The 21347-nt window shown below is 46.7% G+C and overlaps 1 protein-coding gene across 1 annotated transcript in view; it reads right to left on the bottom strand.

Moving 5' to 3' along the window:
* Positions 1-925: 925 nt before the first annotated feature.
* kirrel1b (kirre like nephrin family adhesion molecule 1b) overlaps positions 926-21347 on the bottom strand; it is a 59016-nt gene continuing 38594 nt past the window's right edge. Inside the window, exons 6-15 of the mRNA XM_079751452.1 lie at positions 20900-21005; positions 18987-19135; positions 17691-17818; positions 15473-15599; positions 14530-14630; positions 11458-11674; positions 10081-10188; positions 8933-9060; positions 7532-7645; positions 926-6488 (exon numbers count right to left, since the gene is read on the bottom strand). Coding sequence (XP_079607578.1) covers positions 5664-6488; positions 7532-7645; positions 8933-9060; positions 10081-10188; positions 11458-11674; positions 14530-14630; positions 15473-15599; positions 17691-17818; positions 18987-19135; positions 20900-21005 — 2003 coding nt within the window. The 3' untranslated portion in view covers positions 926-5663. The remainder of the gene's footprint in view (positions 6489-7531; positions 7646-8932; positions 9061-10080; positions 10189-11457; positions 11675-14529; positions 14631-15472; positions 15600-17690; positions 17819-18986; positions 19136-20899; positions 21006-21347) is intronic.

Genomic DNA, 21347 nt, shown 5'->3' on the forward strand with positions numbered 1-21347 from the left:
GGGGAGAGGAGAGAAGGGGAGAGGAGAGGAGAGTAGAGGAGGGGAGGGGAGGGGAGAGGAGAGGAGAGGAGAGGAGAGGAGAGGAGAGGAGAGGAGGGGAGAGGAGAGGAGGGGAGAGGAGAGGAGAGGAGAGAAGAGGAGAGGAGAGGAGAGGAGAGGAGAGGATGGGAAGAAACAAGAGTAGAGAAAAGGAGAGACGCAGAAAGAGAGTGCAGAGGGAGGAAAGGAGGAAAGAGAAATTAAGTGAGTTAAGAAGAGAGTGTACCATCACGCAGGTAAATGTTTTCCACAACACAGTAGGAGATCTAACCACACGACAGAGGAAAGGAATGAGAAACCCATGAGAACGGGGCCTTGGAATGGAGGTATGATGATGTGTGTGTGTGTGTGTGTGTGTGTGTGTGTGTGTGCGTGTGTGTGTGCGCGTGTGTGTGCATACGCTGCAGAGAATTGCGTTTGGCTGCCAGCTAGGCTATAAGGCCCACATGCTCCATGTATTGACATTCAGGTAAACATGGAGCCTTTTCCCCATTGTTCTTGTCTGCAAACTATACATACTGTAAATGCTCGGGCATCTTTTGCCTTCTGTCACCAGTACCCTCCATTCTAGATGCTGAATGGAGGAAAGTAATTTATCCCCATGGCAACGCTTTGCTCTCTCAACCTGAGAAAGAGTTATTTTCACCAGTTATTTTTAATTTATTCTGTATTCAAACGCTCGCATGTGTTGGTCGTTGCGAGGAAAAGTGGAGTCCATTGAAAGAAAGCCAGTACTTAATGGACAGGGAGCAAACCCACATACTGAAAGGTGAGAGTTCCGGTCCTTGGAAAAATAATTGGACTCCTTCTCACTGTACTTATGAAAGCTGTGACCTCTTTTATTCTCAGAATAGTTGTGGAAAAAGAATTACGTACAATCAGAAAAAGAAAAAAGGACACCATAATAAAAAAAAAAAAACGTGACCGTAGGATGGCTTTAAAAGTGACTTTCAATATCACACACATATTTTTGTACATATGTCCTCAAGAAGAAGACTTGCAGAGAACTTGAAAGCCAGAAACCTAATACTGAATTCGGTTAGGACAATACATAATGTATAAAATAACAATATGGTGATAACAATTTGGAGGATATATGCCCACATACGTTTGGCCACGCAAACCCAAACAAACAGCCCAAAGAAAGCCTCACGCACACACACACACTAACACAGGTCCATTCAAACAGTTTCAAGTGCATACAGTGGCATGAAAGTCTTCACACTGCAGACTATCGTCCTCATTTTTTCATTTGTCCTGAAGGCCAAATGACGTATGTCCTTACATTTACCCTCACTGTCTCTCTCCCTCTTTTACCCTCACCTTTTTTTGAAAAGGAAAGTGAAGCTAATGGAGAGGGGAGGAGGACCAAGCGCTAGCAGCTAGTCTTCTCCATCAACAGCTGGTGCATACACACATGACAAGATGACGTACCACACCCTTTCCCTCCGTTCCTTGCAACCTGCAACCTGACGGTAGAATATAAAGCGGAATACTGTCTAAAGAAACTCACTCAGACGCTTTGACACCAGACGATTCCTCCAGAGGCAACGGAACAGTGTGACGTTATACAAAGAAAAACATAAAATAATAAGAAATTTCAAATCAAAATAAAACCATTTACAAACAGATTTTTAAAGAAAGGAAGACATCAATGACGATGAAAACGGACGATTGAAAACAAAATCACATTGAGCTCATTGCGCTGTGATATTCTGTAATATCCCCTCCCTTACATACATCCCAACATACACACATATATATATATATATATATACAAGGTCAAGATAGGAATCCGCAGATTTAACCAACTGTATTTGTTACATTGGGGGTGGGGGTTTATGATGTAATGTTAGTTTGGGACTTTTTAGATTAACATTTCCTACATTCTAGTACAACAAAAGCAGTGATTATTACACATGAAACGATGGCTAACAAATAATGAACAAGAATCAATTAATAATTCCATGGCTGAAAATTAACGTTTTCCAAGTATTTTTCCGGCCATTTAAAAAAAAAAAAAGTATGAATAGATCTTTCATGATGGTCGCAATACTGTACTACATCTCATGTGTCTCTTTCGATTGTGAATGTGTGAGTCATAACTCACGGAAAAGAGCAAAGATTGTTCTCTCAGTTGAAGTAGCAGCGCTGCCAAGATGTAGCCTTTAGCCGGCAAGTGTCAAGATGGCCGAGGTGTTTTTTATCCCGTTGGCCTGCAAAGTCTTTTATTTTATTAAAGTCACTCAGCACACCGCACAAGGTCACTTTGCATGCAAGTCTGCCACACAGGTCTGCAGGGACAACACCGTAAAGAGGTTGTAACAAGTTAATGGTATGCAGCAACCACAGCTGTGCTCAACATATAAAGTGAAAGATGAAGGGTGTTCATCTCCATCTGCTGACACTCCCAGCTAACACCAAAAAACACAACAAAAACATTCCTCCACTGCTATTGGAATGGCAAAGTTTCACCCGATATTTCTGTCGATAAAAGAGATTAACGTAATGAAAGAGTCGTTTGGGTAGACTGCGATTAAAATTATGTTTTAAAAATATGGCAATAAAAAATATTTTGGCTTAATGGGATTAAAATCCTTTGTTATGGTGAAATAGCATCAGAGAGACTACAAAATCTCATTGCCTCTTTGAAAGCAGATGGAACAATTTACAAGGCCCGCGGCTCTTGGGTTTCTTTAACAAATCACTGCCAGCCCTGAGGAGTAAAGGGCTGATTACGGTCCCACGTCACGCAACACAACGACCACGCAGACGCCTCGACGCGGTCGTGAACCTGTTTTGGTTCTGCGTCGGGTTTTAGTGGGAGGACCAATCATAGCCCTTGCTGCTGCGTCACCTCGACGGAAGGTTACAATTTTTGGGAGGCGCACGTCAGGCCCTCGCGGCGGACGCAAGGAGGGTCTGCAAGGACGTAATGGGTCCGTAACCCCCGGGAATGTGGGACCATAACCAGCCCTTAAGGCTGTACGAGATGGCCCTCTGTGACTCTGCATAGTCTGCTCACATTAAAGTGTATCCAAGCGCCGAAATCAAACAGCTGGGACAGCACCACCTTCAGGCGAAAACAGGTTATCGAAACCTTTCTTTTGAAATGCGGAAAGATTTTTCTGGAAATCTAACCGTCAGTTTGTCTAAACTTGTGTTTGCTGCTGCCTCATACTTTTAATATAAGCAAAGGACTCCTTGATGTTGGTTAAAATATGAATACTGCCATTGTTCACTTCCTGTCCAACACTTTTCTCGAGTCATGTGACTATTTTAATTAATTTCCTTTACGATTATGTTGATGCCAGGATCCACTAATCCTGTTTGTGGAAGAGGACCCTCTACCAAAAACAATAATTCATTGTTTTATGGTAAATCTAAGCTGATAATTATTATGAGTCATATCAACTCTCTTATCAACAAAACATGAGACATCAGCCCCTGTTTATACACCGGTAGGAAAATGAATGTACCCGGGAATTCACATATTTCTGTGTTTTGAAAAGTGGTACAATTTCTGTTTTTGAAAATCAGGTAGAGCATTAGTGTGGTACATATGAAAACAAATAATATGCTATACATACAAACACACACACTATATTTGACAACGGGAAGGGTTGTTACACAAACCAACGTTTTCTGGCACCAATAGCCAGAGTAGATTGGAATTGTGGGTGTTGTAGTCAGTGACATTGGGCAAGGGAAGGGAGGTAATTGGTTAAGTTATGTTTTGCAATTTCATTTTTTCAATAAGCTTTTGAGCTCTATAAATCAGTATTAGTAGTAGAGTAATATAATATTAGTAGAGCTTAGTACTGATTCAATAGTTTGGGTGAATAAGCGCCACACAATAATACATACTTTTTGTGGATTTTTATGGAAGCTAGCATGTTTTAGCATGTAGAACCCAAACGCAGCTCTGAAATGACCTTCATGAGTTGGATATAGAATCTTTGATTTGATACTTTGTTGTATGCCTACATGATCTTACAAATGGTAACAATGAACATTTATTTTTATTCTAAGTCCTGTCAAATATTTATTCAAGAAAATATTTGGATGACTTTATTGATTTTAATGAAGTGGCAAAATGATTACACTTTTGTTAAAAGTATATAAAAAAATGAATACGCATATGTTATGAAGAGGAATAATGAATGATTGATCGCAACATTTGAATTGTTTTAATCCCAAATGGATTCATAGTACTTTTTTGTTAAAACTCGTCAAAATGTGTAATATTTTCAAAACATTTACAACAACTATAACCTCCCCGCAGAAACATGAAAAAGTACACCCTTCCTCCCCTACCTCCAAAATTCTGAACCTTTGGTCCTCAAGTCCATATAAAAATACTAAAAAATATTTCTGAATGCCTTACGTTTTCTGATGTTTCAGTATATCTATACATGAAGAAAAACACACAAAACAATACTGTGCAAGTGAGAAGCAAACAAATACTTTTGAGGGAATATTGGATAAAGAATCATACCTTTGTCACAATTGAGTGGATTGCTAAGGACTTAGCATGAATGTCCTCCCAATACACAATTAGTACAGCAACTATATCAGTCGAAAGGTGGGAGACGCACTGTATTAAAACAAAGACGAGCACTGTTGCAATCTCAGGCGATTCACCTGTCCTTTCTTCTCAGATAAATGTATGCGGATTGTACAAAATGTCCCCTCTTATTGCCCCGTGACCATCGTCCCTTTGCCGTTTACAAAAAAACAGGTGCCACTGGTTTTTTTCAACACAACATCATTGGCACTTTTTAAATGTAGCTGAAAGGAAGCCACATTTTATCACGCGATAAAGGTAGATCTTGTAGGCCAAGCCGCTGGCCAAATATCTTCAAATGGCGAAAACAGTTTTCAAAGTGCCCGATATACGCAAGTCCAAGCTGCCTTTTCACAAAAAATACACCATAGAAACACACGGTACTTGAACAACTTGTGTGTAGGTGTGAGCGTGTGTGTTTTTGCAAAAGTGTCAAGAGTAAATAATCGAAAAATAATAATAAAATGTACTGCATTTCACTGAATTCTTTTTAGGTTTATACAAGGGATTGGTAGCAACTTTGAAAAGATCGGTATCGGTAATTTCGCATTTTTTTTTTACCAATGTAACCCAAGAAGCACGGGTGGTGGATAGACGGGGAACCAGGGCCAAAAATGTGTGTGAGAGAGCACCTTCACCACCTCGTCCTCTCCTCTTCCTCTGCTCTATGAAAATGTGCCCCGATGTTGTCCAATCTCTCATTTGGCTCTGGAATTCTGATAGTGGCTTTTGCTTTCTCTGATGTCAGAGTGGACATCGCGGTCAATAAAGATTTTCTGAGAGTCACTGACGAGGGTTTTTTTTCGCGTGGAGTAAATTAATGTACTGCTGTGGACGGCATGGGGTGATGTGTTGATAATGAATGCTGTTTGATGTTTAATCTGTGCTTCGGGGCACCACTGTGGTTGTGTAGTGTGGATTTGAAATGCAAGGGAGCAAGTGGAAAGAAGGACCTTTACCAAGAGGTCTGACTGGATTAGCGCCCAAGCAAATAAAGACCAGTTGTGTGTCTTTTGTGTAATGCGTGTGGCATTTCTTTCTCCTTTTATTCTCTCTTTCACACGTGAGTCTGCATCCTCTGCGTGTGTCTGGAATAATCAGAAGGCGGAGAGGAGTAAGAGAAACGTGAGGAGCCGCCGTACTTTCTCAGCCCCGCTTCCGGGCTCTGTCCTGGCCCGTGCCCTGGCCCGTGTCCTGGTCCATGTCCTGGTCCGTGTCCCGGTCCCGGCCCGTGTCCCGGCCCCGGCCCGTGTCCCGGCCCCGGCCCGTGCCCCGGCCCCGGCCCGTGCCCCGGCCCCGGCCCGTGCCCCGGCCCGTGCCCCGGTTGCTGCCCCACCCCCTGTCCCGTCGGGTACATCTCATACGCCGGGCCTTCCTCGATGGGCGGGACAAAGCCCATGCGGTAACTGGGGTACTGGGAGGGGTACCCGCCGTAGGCGTCGTAAGGCATCTGGCCCGAGCCGTCCAGCAGGCCGCAGTCCCCGGGGTAGTCCCCCGGAGACTGGAGCGGCGGGTTTGGTGGGGGTCCCTGCTGCTGACTCTGCGCCGGCACCCCCCGGGAGTAGCTGCTGAATTGGGCGTAGCCCGCGTGGGACATCCTGGAGGGGGGCCGCGGGTCGTAGCAGCCGGCCCGGGAACCGGGTGCGCCCCCGGGGTTGACGGGGCCACCGGGGCCCCCGCCCGGTGGTCCGACGGAGGATGTGGCTCCCCCGACCGGACCGGGGCCCCCTCCTCCTCCTCCTCCTCCTCCTCCTCCTCCTCCTCCTCCTCCTCCGGCGGGGTTCGGGGAGCGGAACTCCCCCTGGAAGTGGACGGCGTGGGACGGGGGCCGCGACTCGTCGTGGGTGGTGGCGCGGACGTTGTAGTAGCCGTTGGTCGGGTCCTTGGGAAGGGGCGAGGAGGGGGCAGGTCAGCCGCAGATCTTTTTTAGACTCTATTTGATATCTTGTTAATACTGCGGATGGTCGTTTCTGATAGCTGTGAGGAATCGGAGCAGACGGGACGAGACGGCGACGTCACAGTATTCGGGCCGAATAATGAATGGATGGAAGGGAAATCCGTAGCGTTAATAATTTTAATGAGTTTGATACGTTTTTGCGAATCACTTTTTGCGTTTACTGAATGCAGGTTAAAACCACATTGATATATATTCACAGAAAATGCCTTGTTGCTGTAGCAGAAACTTCCCATGGGTGTTTAATTTTAGGGCTCGTACATCAGAATGCATTGTGGGAATTCTTTTTTAAGATACGCCGGCATTTGGAGAAGACTCAAGAGAGTTGTGGTAATGTAAAGTAAAGTCCTTAACCGAGGTAAATATACCATAACTTTAGGGCTTGGTAACTTTTTTTTGCCACGTCTCGCATGACATGACTATGGCAGTTTCAAACATAACAATGGCTTCCCATAATGACAAATAATTGCAGGGATAATTGCTAAACACGACCTAAAATACATGATTAATGTACAAATATGATCAGAACGTAAAAGAAGAAGTGTACAATGTTTACCTTCAAACGGGTATACAACTCAATCTAACAATATGTCTTTATGACTCAATGTAGGAAACAATCTCTTGGAAACCCATTAATCGAAACAACTACGAGTACATTTATTTTAGTGCATGTGCGTGCTTCTCCATTTGTATGTGTATGTGTGTGTGTGTGTGCGCGTGCGTGCGTGTGTGCGTGCATGTGTGTGTGTGTGTGTGTGTGTGTGTGTGTGTGTGTGCGTGTGTGTGTGTTATTGCACACACACAGTTTGTGTCTCACCCGCCGACCACATGAAAGTGGCGATTAAACCCTGCAGTGACCCAGGCCGAACCCCCACCTGCGGTCCTATACCAGGTCACTCCCTCTTGGCCTCCACACCCACCTCCCCGTCTCCCTTCTCCGTGTGTTAACCCCCCCCCCCCCCCCTCCTGACCTTGAGCTCGTACTCCTCCCGGGTGTCGAGCGAGTCGCTCCTCACTTCCTGTTTGAGGTCCATGTCGTCTTTGAACGGCTGGTTGGAGGGAGAGAGGGAGACAGAGGGCAGAAACTGAAACCGTCAAACAACGAAACACAGACACGGACGGAAAGAAGGGGCAGGGGGGTGGGGGTGTTTTTGGGAGGGTTGGGGTGGTCGAGAAAGCAAAGGAGGAGGAAGGAAGGAGCAGGTATAAGAAGGAAGGAAAGTACGAAGGAAAGACGAGGAGGAGAGGGAACAAGGAAAACACATGTTCAGGTTTTTTGTTTTTTTTCTCAGGCGTAATTTACAGGAGATTTGGAGGGAAAAAAAACAGTTAGTGCTTGAAAGACAGTCCGTCCCGTCCCTCCCTTCGTCCGTCCTTCTGTCTGTCTGTCTTTCGGTCCGTCCCAGAGCATATGTGTACCTTGTTTGAAGGATTCAAACCCTTCTTGTTGTTTATTGCTCCATCCAGCAGCTAGTATATATAAATATTCTCTGGTCAGCTGCTCCCAGAATGCAGTGTGCCTGCCCTGCCACTAGAGCCTCCGAGAGCAGTAACCCGGCAGCAAATCAATAAATGACCGGAGGTGGTAATTCCAGTATTTTGAGTCATTCATCTGTATTTACCAATTAGCCAAACCCAGGGGCACGGCAGATCAGTTGCTTCACTGCACCATTGGAGCAAAAAGCTCCGGCACAGTTATGCCTCCTGAATCCAAGATTTCCTCCACCATTGCAAATTACCTGCTCACTTCAAAGGAGTTGGTCTCCTAACCCTCAGAGCACTCAAGCTTGTGTGTGTGTTTGTGTGTGTGTGTTTGTGTGTGTGTGTGTGTGTGTCATGTGGGTGGTTGCTTATTATGAGCATATTTATATGCCTGTTTGCACTTTTTATAGTCATTATATAAATCATGTTTTTTCATGCACATGTGTTGATTCAATGCTGTTGTTGATGTTGTGTTCCTGTGCACCATTACAACCATTGTCTCGATGTGTGTAAGGTTGACTGCACATTCACACTAGCATCCTCAAACCATGTCTGTACCTTTCCACTGTGTGTATACTGTGTGTATGCTGTGTGTATGCTGTGTGTATGCTGTGTGTATACTGTGTGTATACTGTGTGTATGCTTCGGTGTGTTTGTGTGTACACCCTGTGCGGGGCCAAGTCTGTTTTCAGTGGTTGAAGCTATAATAGGCTAGGCTACATGCTAGGTTGTTGTGTGTGTGTGTGTGTGTGTGTGTGTGCGTGCGTGCGTGCGTGCGTGTCTGCGTGTGTGAGTGTGAGTGTATGTGTACGTTCTTCAGACCGTCCGCCCGTCACTCTCCACAGCGTGGTCCAGACTTCCCACGGCGTTCCCTGCCGGGGTCTACTCACAGAGTACATGGCCTTGACCATGCGCGTTGCCGTGGAGACGTTGTCGGCCTCCTCCTGCAGACTGTGGGTCTCCTTGTTCACCGTCTCCACCTTGATGTCGGGCTTACCTAAGGTGACCCCGCGGCGACCTGGAGGTGAGTGAAAAGTAGACAGGATGCAGACGGCTGCGGTGAGGAATTTTCATAAAAAACAGCTATCCACAAAAAAGACTTGTTGTCTTTACGCCTTTTGTAAATTTGTGTCCCTCTTCCCTTCATACGGTTAGCGGAGGAACCTATTTGACGGTGCGGTTTTCCCTGACACAATAAGGGTAATCATGTCAAAGCACGGACAGCTGAAAGTAATACGGTATTGTAACACCGTACTTCTGCAGCCCGTTGCCCGCCAATGGTTATTGGCCTTTATGCAAATGAGTGCGGTTATGTGTGCGTGTGCGTGTTTGTACCCGAGTGTGAGACCTAATAGTTTATGGTGTTAGTTATCATCTATCCAGCGTGTTGTTGGAGGCTTCTCATTATGTGGCCGACAAATGCAAACCATTCCTCAACCTCGTTCGCCTCCAGCTCTTCAGGGCGCCCCCCCCCCCCCCCCCCATCTATAGTAGTAAACACTGGCCTATCGCGTCATAATATAGGATGCACACTATAGGAATTTACCATTTCAGTTCCTGTTTATCCATCCTTTTACGGTCATATAATACGCCTTGCTATCTTGCGGCCCTGCGTGTGTATGTAGGAGACGGCGTATGGGAACGCGTATAACTCAACGTAGACAGAAGGTAAATGAGAAACTTACAGTGGGCGGTTAAAGGCAGTTTGCCATCTTGAATGAATATTCATTAATCTCATTTGAATAAAAAGCTTTGCAGGGTGGCATACGTTTTATTCTGATGGCTAATGGCAGCGTGACAGAGAGGGGATGAAAGCAAAACTGATGGATGCATACACACACACGCGCACACACACTTTTGTATTTCAATGTACACACACGTGCACAACAAGACATTTGTTCCCAATGTAAAGATTTGTCCGTTCAAAGCGCACCTTCGTATTCCCACATACACACGCAAAAGCGCGCACACACACACACACACACATACACATACACACACACAGCCGGTGATAGAATGCTACAGCGTGTGTACTCACTGCCTTTGCGTTGGCGATAGAGGAAGAAGGCGAGGGCCACAAGGATCATGATCAGGAAAATGGAGGAGAACACGGTACCTCCGGCAATAATACCCACCGGCACCATATCTGCAATAACACAAACACACGCACACATGCACACACACACACACACACACACATACAAATGGACACGCACGCACACACGCACAAATACACACACACACAAACATGCACAAGCGCCCCCACACATGCACACACACTCACATGCACACCAACGCATGCAGAGATGCACACGCGCACACACACACACACACACACACACACACACACACACACACACACACACAAACACACACACTCTCTGTTAGTGATAGTGGATGGTGGTGGCGGCTCCAGACCGAGGTCCTGCTGGGCGTGTGTACTGCAGATAAGCGACCAACCCAGAGGTACACGACTAATGAGTGGAAGAAGCTGGGGCGACTCAGCCCTCTCTTCTCCCTCTGAGTGCGGAGTGGTCCAGCTCTTTATCTGGCACACTCACCCCCCATGCCCGCGCCCACCTCCCTCCCCATCACTGTGGGACGCTGCGAGTCTTACAATCACTCTCCCGCAGCAGATGAGGCGTAGATAATGAATCAAGAGTTGGAGGTGAGGTAAAATAATATTCAGTTATCGACAGCAGCACAGGGCAGTGCAGAGTTGTACCATTATACATAAAAGGTTTTAAAGAAAGACGGAATAAAAATTGACCATTCCCAGGTCCCCGAATTACTTAGGCTTGGAAAAAACGACCCAAAAATAAAATGAATCACAAATCCTCCTTAATTAAAATGATCATGAATTGCAAATGTCATCTAAATTCTAATCGGAGATAACAACTGAAAGCTGTTACATATGCATAAGATAAAAAACGATCATTCTCCTACGACATCATAAGGGACAGAGGGGGTTGTGTGATTCTCTCTCGTTAGAAGTGGTTTTCCAGAGTTTTCCGGGTGAAACGGGTGGGAAAGTATTTCGCCAATGGTTTTGGCTTATTTAGTTTATACAACGGACATCACTCCTATATATATTATTCTTTAAAGGTGACATATTATACCACCAGGTGTGGGTGTGATCAGCCGTTACGAGCCGTTTTGAAAATCTGCCTCTTCTGACATCACAGGTGGGCGTGTCCACCTAGATGTGTGCTGGATAGATCAGTCCACCAGCCTACCCAGTGGACCGTAGCAAACGTTGCTCATCTATCCGTCACACATCTAGGTGTCACGCCCACTTGTGACGTCAGAAGAGGCAGATTTTCAAAACGGCTCGTAACGGCTCATCACACTCACACCTGGCGGTATATCATGTCACCTTTCAGAGCAGTCAATCCGTCCCTCCCCCCCAACCCACCCTTCTCCTCCAGGGTGATGATCATGGTGCCGGGCCCGAAGGAGTTCCAGGCGGTGCAGTTGTAGGGCGAGTGGAAGTCGGACTCCATCACGTTGTTGATGGTCAGCGTGGACAGGACGGCGCCGCCCTGCGACGGCGGCTTGCTCTGCTCCACCGTGTAGCGTTCCATCAGGGTGCCCTTCTCCTTCTCCCACACGTTCTCCTTCCAGGCCCACACCTGCGGGGTGCAGGGAGAGGAACTGTCAAGCAGGCAGCGCGCTTCAACATAATTGTATTTCAGACGGCTAAGACCGAAGAAGCCCTTCTTTGCAGGCAAACTTGTTTGATACTCAATTCAGTTTTCGGTTTCGGCTGTTGAAGGTTGCATTACTTAAGACAACAACTAAAAAACAAAAAAACACACACCTATTGACTTATGATGACTAATCACACACAATGTTGACATTGCCATCTTCAGCTGATTTGACATTATAGTAACTTTGAGGCTCAAAACATTGCCGGAGAAGAAGTTAGGCTAGATGGCGGAGTTTGTTTTCTCCTCAATCTTGTCATTTTGTTCTTGCAACCTTGCACAACCTATTTTCCACATGAATTATGCTAACCGCTTTAGACTACACAGACCCATCCAATTCCAACACCGTTTTACTATCCCGATGCCTCCCAAACGATTTTGGAGAACTGCACACCTATCGCACCACACAAATGGATCAGGAGTTATGCTAGTGGCTACGAATCATCAAGCAGGCGATTCATGAACACAGTCGTGTAGGGCCTTCTGTCCTACACGCCACAGTTACACCGATAACAGTACAGAAGCAATATTATAGCCCACAAGAGATGGAAGTGAACAGTTTTCCTACCTATTATCGGACCATGGTTGCATTGCATGTAAATAAAACCTCATCGTTTTATTGTATTCTTCTGTAAGCTATTCTTGAAAACAACCCAACGGTTCCCGTATGGATTCAGAGGCGTAGCGGGTTTAAAGCACAGGTACCCCTGGTTGGGGATCCCTGCTCCACTCGCGGAGCGTCCGCCCGGAGCCGGGCTGCCAGAGGCGTGCTGGCCCTGGGGGAGGTCTGGCAGCCAAGACCGTACCCGAGCAGAGGACGCTTTAGAGCGGTGCGCGCATTCCAAACAGGCCTTCTGAGGTAATGAAGTCATTACAGCTAAGTAGTCGAGTAGAAGTCGAGCCTGAATGCAATCCATGGAGGTTTCAAGGCACCGAGATATCAAACGGGTAGTGCGGGCGGACGATTTAGATCTTGTTTGAGTACAGATTGGTCAAAGTGGCTCTAATTATAGACCTTTAGTCATCATTAACGCACATTTCATCACATGAATATTTATGTAACTAAGTATATGTTTCATTCTATGATGTCATGAATCTGTGATGGATATTATATACTATTTAAATTAATTAAATATGTGATACATGATCATTTTACTCAGAGTGCCGCCCACATCTCTCTACTAACCATTCTCTAGTCTTTGCAGAGAAAGACTTCTCTCTCTCTCTGTCGCTCTCTCTGTTACTCTCCCTCTCTCTCTCTCTGAGAGAGAGAGAGAGGGAGAGTAACAGAGCTCTCTCTCTCTCTCTCTCTCTCTCTCTCTCTCTCACACACACACACAAACACACACACAATACTGAATACAAATTGAGAAGGTAAGGCGTAACAGATGTTGAAGTCCAGAAGAGGTTTGAGACCAGAGGTGTTGCGTATGCTTCTTAAACTAGTTTTGCTCCTTAGAGTTTGCACAGCTAATGCAAATAGATTTATTAATTATGCTACGGTGTGCAGGTCAAACAAAGCAGATGCTATTGATTAAGCATAAAATATAAATAAAGATTAAGCATCAAATTTCAAACACAATTTCAAAATTCGAATCCTATTATTTTCTGTATGAGAAAAAATAATCATCTGCTTTTACACACTCAGAGACACACCACACACACACAGACACACACACACACACACACAGTCGAACACAAACACCCACACACACACACACACACACACACACACACACACACACTTAGATAGAGTTTTACCTTGCTTCATATTTTATGTGTGCTTGCGGATCTGCATTTGGCTGAGCCTATACTGTCAAATCACATCATACGCCCTGAGCAAAATGTGTGTGTGTGTGTATGTGTGTGTGTGTAGTTCTTCATGGGTTTAGGAGTGTGAGCCTCCTAAAAGCTCTGATTTCTGTCGTGTCCGCTCTCTACAATTAGATAATTTACGCTGAAAGGTACAGACTTTTACTCTCCCCTTCATTACTCGCTCGATTTCTCTCCTTCCCTTTCCTCCCTCCCTCCCTGCCATCCTCTCTTCCTCTCTCTCTCTCTCTCTCTCTCTCTCTCTCTCTCTCTCTCTCTCTCTGTCTAACACACACACACACTGCATGCCATAGTTCTCGATTGCACGGAAATAATTTTGTCAATTTCATGTGGTTTTCAAACCACATGAAATCATTTGTTGGAACATTTCCCCGACCTTTAACATAACAGACACTTCCAGCTCATTAAGTTCTCATTGTGAAGAGGGAAGCTTGTTTGTGCCAAATAGAGGGAATCAAGGCCGCTCTCGATCATTCAATGAGATGGTTTATATTTCACAAAGAAGCCCAACACCTTCAAACTTAAGAGATCGCTCGACAAAGCACGAACTGGGACAATGCAAATTTTATTCAAACAAAAATGAATACAGTCCTTTTAGAAATGTTTCCCCAAAGCATCTCCCAGGGCCTTCAGATCATCAACGGGCCGATAGGAGTCGGGCTTCATCTTGGCCAAGGACACCTCCTACAGGTAAGCTACGGACAGGGGTTGGGGGAGGGCGGCGTCGTCGGAGGTATCGAACCCGAACCCTCCTCTTTTGAGAGTCGAACGCGCAAGCCGCTAGCTGCTATCTCCGTATTTCACAGGGTTAAACAGGGTGAGGTGGCTGACGGCGGAGCAGGGAACGCAGGCTCCGGGAAGCGTGACTGAATATGAAACAAACTGGAGCGGCTGAGGTGAGAGGTGGGCTCTGCAGGTGGAGATAAGAGGAAGGGTAAGGTACTCACTATCTTGTCCGGGGGAGGCGTGCTAGCGATGTAGCACTTGATCTCCCCCCTCTCTCCCCGGACGGCATACTGGACCGTATCGCTGGAGATGATGGGTGGGCCTGGGGGGGGGCAGGAAAGGTCAGAGAGAGAGAGAGAGAGAGACAGAGAGAGATACAGAGAGAGAGAGAGAGAGGGAGAGAGAGATACAGAGAGAGAGAGAGAGGGAGAGAGCGAGACAGAGAGAGATACAGAGAGAGAGAGAGAGAGAGAGAGAGAGACAGACCGAGGGATAGAGACGGAGAAAGAGAGAGAGAGAGAGAGAGACAGCGAGAGAGAAAGACAGAGAGAGAGAGAGAAAGAGAGAGACGGAGAGAGAGAGAGAGAGAGAGAGAGAGAGCTGACCTTTACTGAACCATTGAATCAAAATGACCTAAACGTGGATTTCACATCGCATCACAGTGTTTAAGTGAAGTCCACCATAATGATTGTTCAGTCGTCCGATTGACAGAACTTGACAGGGAAAAATGTATATATAGCAAGAATGGTAAGCATAAGAGTTCTAAATAAGTAAGTTCTAAATAAAATATGTGGGTCAAGATCTATAATTGGTATACATATTAAAAACAGCAACCGTACTAACCCACATCATGAATATTTATTCATATGAATTAATTAATATTACATTAATGTTTACATTAAATGACATAAATATTATACTATTTTCATTCTGCTACTACTATCTCTATCATAATTATTATGATGACTATTAATAAAATAATCATAAATATTTAAAAAAAAAAGAGTTGAGAGAAGTGTCAATCTAATAAAAACATTCAACACAATACTGACTCTATATTGTGCGTGGATGCGTGGGGCAGAGGCTGCTGTGTGTGTGTGTGTGTGGGGGGGGGGGGGGGGAGGGGGTGGAGCCAAACATGGCGAGGGGGAGGGGCCGGCGTACCGTTGACAGTGAGCGTGACCTCAGTCTCCCCCACGCCGATGCGAGGGACGATGGCCTTGCAGACGTACGGCCCCGCGTCCGCCTGACTCACGGACTTCAGGTACAGCTGGTTGTTGTTGCTCAGAACCTGGACGCACGCACACATAGACACGCGCATACAGACGCACACGCACACGCAGACACACGGCGTGTATCCAGACAGACATGTAGACACACACACATTCAGAAAAACACACACACACATCAACACACACACACACGCATCCAGACACACACAGACATGAGCATCCACACAAACACACACACACACACACACACGCACACACACATCAAGACCCATACAGACACACATTCAGAAAAACACACAAAAGCATCCACACACACACATCCAGACACACACACACACAAACACATCCTGGCACAAACACACACACATCAATAAACATGCAGGCAAACAGACACACAAACCCCATCCGCACACACACACACACATACAAACACATGCATCCACAAAGACACACAAACACACACACAACATCCAGACACCAGCACTTGGGTTAGATTATTAAACAGGTGGAAGCAGGAGGAGAGGAGAGGCATGAAGCTGAGCAGAGACCAGCCAGAGCCATCTTTAATTCATACAACATGTTGATTTTCTCTGCAGGCACCATTAGTTTTTCCCCAAGCCTTTCTCATAACTCGTTAAGCCTGAATTAAAGATAAGCAACGCGGGGCTGTAGTGTGGCTCAGGACGCTGCGTTACGCTGCACAGGAAAGATTTAGGTAGCGAATAAATATAAATACGATATATAAATATATATGTATTCTGCCTCTCGCTGTGAGAATGGGCTCTTTTTGGTTTTTACCAAGCACTAATTTCTCTTTTAACCGTCCGTAAAAGCAGTTCTCTCCATAGTCTCCTCCCTCCTGTTCCTCTCAGAGCAATACAAGCCATCGACAACCCATTCATCACATGTTATCTGAGGAAACAACAGCACCTACATTTAGGGGGGGGGGGTGCTGTCAATTGCAGTACAATTAAATCCCATAGCCAATTCATTCGCTATAGCAACCAAACGGACAGATTAGCGCACACGCAGACCCCAGATGGAGGGATTTTATTGGCGCGTTAAGCAGGTGGCCGTGTTTGGCTGGAACAAAGTCCCACGCCGTTTGTGTTCAAATTGAAAACAATCATTCAGTCCTTTAAACGCGTGTTTAGAGTTGTTTTGAGGAGCGCTAAGCAGAGGATCCTCGGCGGTACTCCTCATTCCTCCTCCGGCGTGACGGCCGAGCACCGGACCATGTGTTACGTAGCGATACGTGGCCGCTGCATTCGGTTCTGACGGCTACCGGTTCGCTCCCCAGCCATTCCCTCTGATGCCCCTCCGTACGGATCCAGGTGTGATACCGCCATAAACCACACTAGCTCATTACTAATGCTCTTTTCGTCTAACATCTCAAACAACCTCTGTTGTGCTTGTTTATAGGTGCCATAACGGGCAGATGTAATGGTAGCATTATGCCTCCCTAGTTTGGCACCCATTGCATTCGTTACCGTGCCCAGAAGGAGGGATCTCTCTCCTGTGTTCCTCAAGGTATCCTCCTTTATAATTAGCGGATAACTTTCCCTTGCCATTTAGAGGGCTACGGTTCAGGAGGAAACAGTCGTAAAATGTGGCCGGTAACAGTGATTAAGGGCTATATAAATCAAATTGACTTGACTTAACTTGTATAAAGGCCCTCATGCCAGCATCCGATACTGTGCAGCACAAAGTTAGCTTGGAGTCGGGGTCATCCCTATGTTCCCCAGGTCCTATGTTCCCCGGGTGCAAAGGGTTAAGGTCAGGTTTAGGGTTAGGGTTAGGGGGAGGTTTAACCCTAAACCTAACCCTAACCATAACCAATCGGAGGAGAGCCATTCTAACCAATCACAGGCGAATCAGAGGCGAAAAAGGCGGTACTTGCCCCTCCCATCCTCCGAAAAAAAGATTTGCTCACAGGGTCCTATGTTCCCCGGTCACATACAAAGCGGGGAACATAGGACCTGGGGAACATAGGTACGCTCCCCTTGGAGTCTATGGAAAAATAGCAGGGGTTTAGCCTAGCTGGCGTAGCTAAACTACAACGTTCAAGGCTCTGTCTTTTCAGCAGTTTAGTTGGCGTTGTTGTTGTTGTTGTGGTGGTAGTTGTTGTTTTTTGTGGAGTTGCTACCCACCATGCTGGAGCCCTTCTTGGTCCATGTGAGCGTGAGAGGAGGGTTTCCAGACCACTTGCAGTTCAGAGTCACGTCAGAGTCCACGTCCACCGTGACAGGCCTGGGCTCCACCACCAGGATGGGACCAACTAGTGGGCCAGATAGGGAGAGAGAGACACTGATGAGGGTGTGATAAAGACAGAGAGAGAGAGAGAGAGAGAGAGAGAGAGCGAGAGAGAGGGGAGTGAGATAGTGAGACGTACACAGAGTCAAGAGCCAGAGAAAGGGAAGCGGTAAGATAGTGTATTTGAAACAGAGAGCGAGCGGGAGGGAGGAAGACAGAACACAGATAAACAAGACGGACAGAGAGAGGAGGAGAGGTTTAGAACAAAGGGCACAAGAAGAGTGTAGGCCGGAAAGAAGAAGAGAGAGAATGAAGAGCACATGGGCTTATATAAACACAGAGGGACAGACGAGAAAGAGACACTGACATTTGATTCCTATAACATTCCAAGCCTGCAACATTTCAGTATTAATACGAAAAGTATGATGATATGACGTTGGCTTACGATAGCATTTGGAGTGCAGCATGGTCTGAATTGGTCACATATGAATTCATCATCATTCGTTTAATGAAAAGGATCAACAATTCAGGCTCAGAGTTGGCTTTGCATTGTCAGGCCGCCATTTTGGGTCAGGAACCAAAATGGTTTAAGGAATGTTGATTGACACCAAGCAGTATGTAAGACTCTAACAGCCTTGAGCTGGCTCACGGTAGGTACCGGATAAAAACCTGCTGCTATTCTAACTGCACGGCCAGAAACGCAATGTCATTGTATTACCAAGCCAACTGTGTTCAGGATGTTAGGAATGTAAGAACCTCGGCGTATAGTTCATCCTCATATTATGTATTTTCCTGATGATCCTACTTGAAGAAATTTATTTCATACAAAAGTTATTAAGGCTTGAATAATAATCGACCTTTCAAGTCCAGCTAAAAACGGATCTACAACTGCTGCTTTAAAAATAATAATATAAAAAATGGCGACGCGCTGTAGAAGGCACATCGCCACCTTCAAAGCACTCTGTCACGGTCCATAAAGTCTACGTCCGTAAGTCTACGTCCACAAGTCTACGTCCGTAAGTCTACGTCCGTAAGTCTACGTCCGTAAGTCTGCGTCCACAAGTCTACGTCCGTAAGTCTACGTCCACAAGTCTATGTCCGTAAGTCTACGTCCACAAGTCTACGCCCGTAAGTCTACGTCCGTAAGTCTACGTCCACAAGTCTATGTCCGTACGTCTACGTCTGCCACTCACAGTGCACGTCCACCAGGATGCTGACGTTGGTGCTGCCCACGGCGTTGAACACCTGGCAGGAGACGGGCTCGGTGAAGAAGGAGTGGTCCGCCGTGGTCATGAGGAGGCTTTCCCGGGCCCCCTCCAGCAGGACCCCGCCCTTAGCCCACCTGGACACACACACGCACATACACACACACACACGCACGCACGCACGCACACACACACACACACACACACACACACACACACACACACATACACACACACACACACACGCACACAGGCATGCATGCAAACACACATACCGTTGCATACACACACACACACACACACACACACATGGATATCAACACACACACACACACACACACACACACACGCACACACAGACATGCAAGCAAACACACACATACCGGTGAATGCACACATGCACACAGACCCAAATGCAAACACACACACACACACACACATACACAAATGCACAAAAACATGCACACACACACACACACTCACACACACATACACACACACACACACACAGACAGACACACACAGAGAGACAGAGTACATGATGACATAGGGTATAAAATAGGCCTCATAAACACACAGCTGACACTATCTATAAACCAGGCAGGAGCTATAATGTATTCAAATGAAGTTAGGCTATTGAATATACCTCGGGCGCTGTGTGCTTTAAATGTAATTATTAATGACAGCCGGAGGAGATACAGTACGGTATGTGAAGCGGGGGTACACAGTGTGCCGCAGTGGAATCCTCCCCTCCGCCAAACGCTTTGAACCGCTTCTCACCGCAGAACCAAACCGACGTTGGACTCACAACCCTCAGCTTTTATACGCTTGGAGTATCCTGCCGTGTGTGTGTGTGCGTGTACTCTGTGGTTATTTCGTGGGGAGGTGGGGGGGGGGGGGAGATGTAGGAGACAAGGCTGAGTACAGGCGCGGCAGCCCAGTGAGCTCCCACCGGGGGGATTCTGGCTCCCGCTCTTCCGCAACATCTGCTGGCGGTGTAAAATGCAAACGGTCAGAGAACTGTCTGGAAGCATATGGCGGGAGTGACACTGACACTTCTCCTTCCCCGCCACGATTGATGATGCTCGTCAGCGTCAGGCAGACACCCCGCCGGCAGGCGCAAAAAAAGAATGAAACCGCTCAACTATAAAGGGGATGTGGCATCTTCACGTTTACGTTTCGCAAAGGATATCCGCATTGTAGCATCGTTAGCTTCTCGTCTCGGAGTAAAACGTGTTCTCCTTCCTGCATATGTACACATAGCCTGGCTAACGCCAGACCTCATCTCAATCTACATTGAGATGAGGTCTGGGAACCACACATTCATTTTCTCGTATTTGAGGCGTGGTTTACGATTGCCCGGAGCCGTTTATCGGGCGCTACGAATGTCTGTCATACGAGTCTGTACGTAGCTCATAGCCAATCGTATCAATTATGTCAGATTACGTATGTAGAGCGACAGAAATTCGATAAGGAAGAAGAAGGCTAATGAACACAAGCAATACGACGCCATTGGTCGCTCCACCCTTAAGACGCCACTTCGCCAATCACACATCGTTTCACTAATGTTTCCGATGCCGGCGGTAATGACTCCGGAGACGGGCAAAGACTCGTCCAAGTCACTCAATCTCCCGGTTCGGGAACGTAGTTTGATTAACTCACTCCGGTTCCTACCCTTTTTTCTTTTTTTTCTTTCCCGCCGTGGAAAAGGCTTGCATTTAGCGAGGTATTTGCGGAGGAATAAAGGAGGGCAGCTCTGCAGCGGTCCTCCCAGGCCCGGGCCCCGTTAATGAACCTTAGTTAACGCTGTAATGAGATCCATGCGGCGTCCCTGAGGCGGGCCATTGATCCCGGTGAACGGGCAGCGGGGATCAGACCCGGGGCCTTGGGGGGGTACGCACCTGAAGCCCATGATGGGCGGGTTGGCTGTGGCGGCACAGGTGAACGTCACCCTCTCCCCCTCCATCACGGAGCGAGGCTCGATCGACAGGGTCACCGTGGGCGGGTCTGCACGGCCAGACACGCACGCACACACACACACACACCCACACACAATCGAGCACACACACAGACACAAGCACACACACACACACACACACACACACACACAAGCGAGCACACACACAGACACAAGCACACACACACACACATCAACGCACGCACGCATGCATGTGTGAGTAATTACACGCACGCACGCACACACACACACACACACACACAGACAAACACAGATCATCATACACACACACACACACACACTCACACATACACAAACAAACACACACACACAGTCAAACACAGACAAATATACACACACACACACACACACACACACACAAACACACACAC

Source organism: Pollachius pollachius, assembly GCF_949987615.1.
Source record: "Pollachius pollachius genome assembly, chromosome: 14".
In the NCBI taxonomy this organism is placed as follows: Eukaryota; Metazoa; Chordata; class Actinopteri; order Gadiformes; family Gadidae; genus Pollachius; species Pollachius pollachius.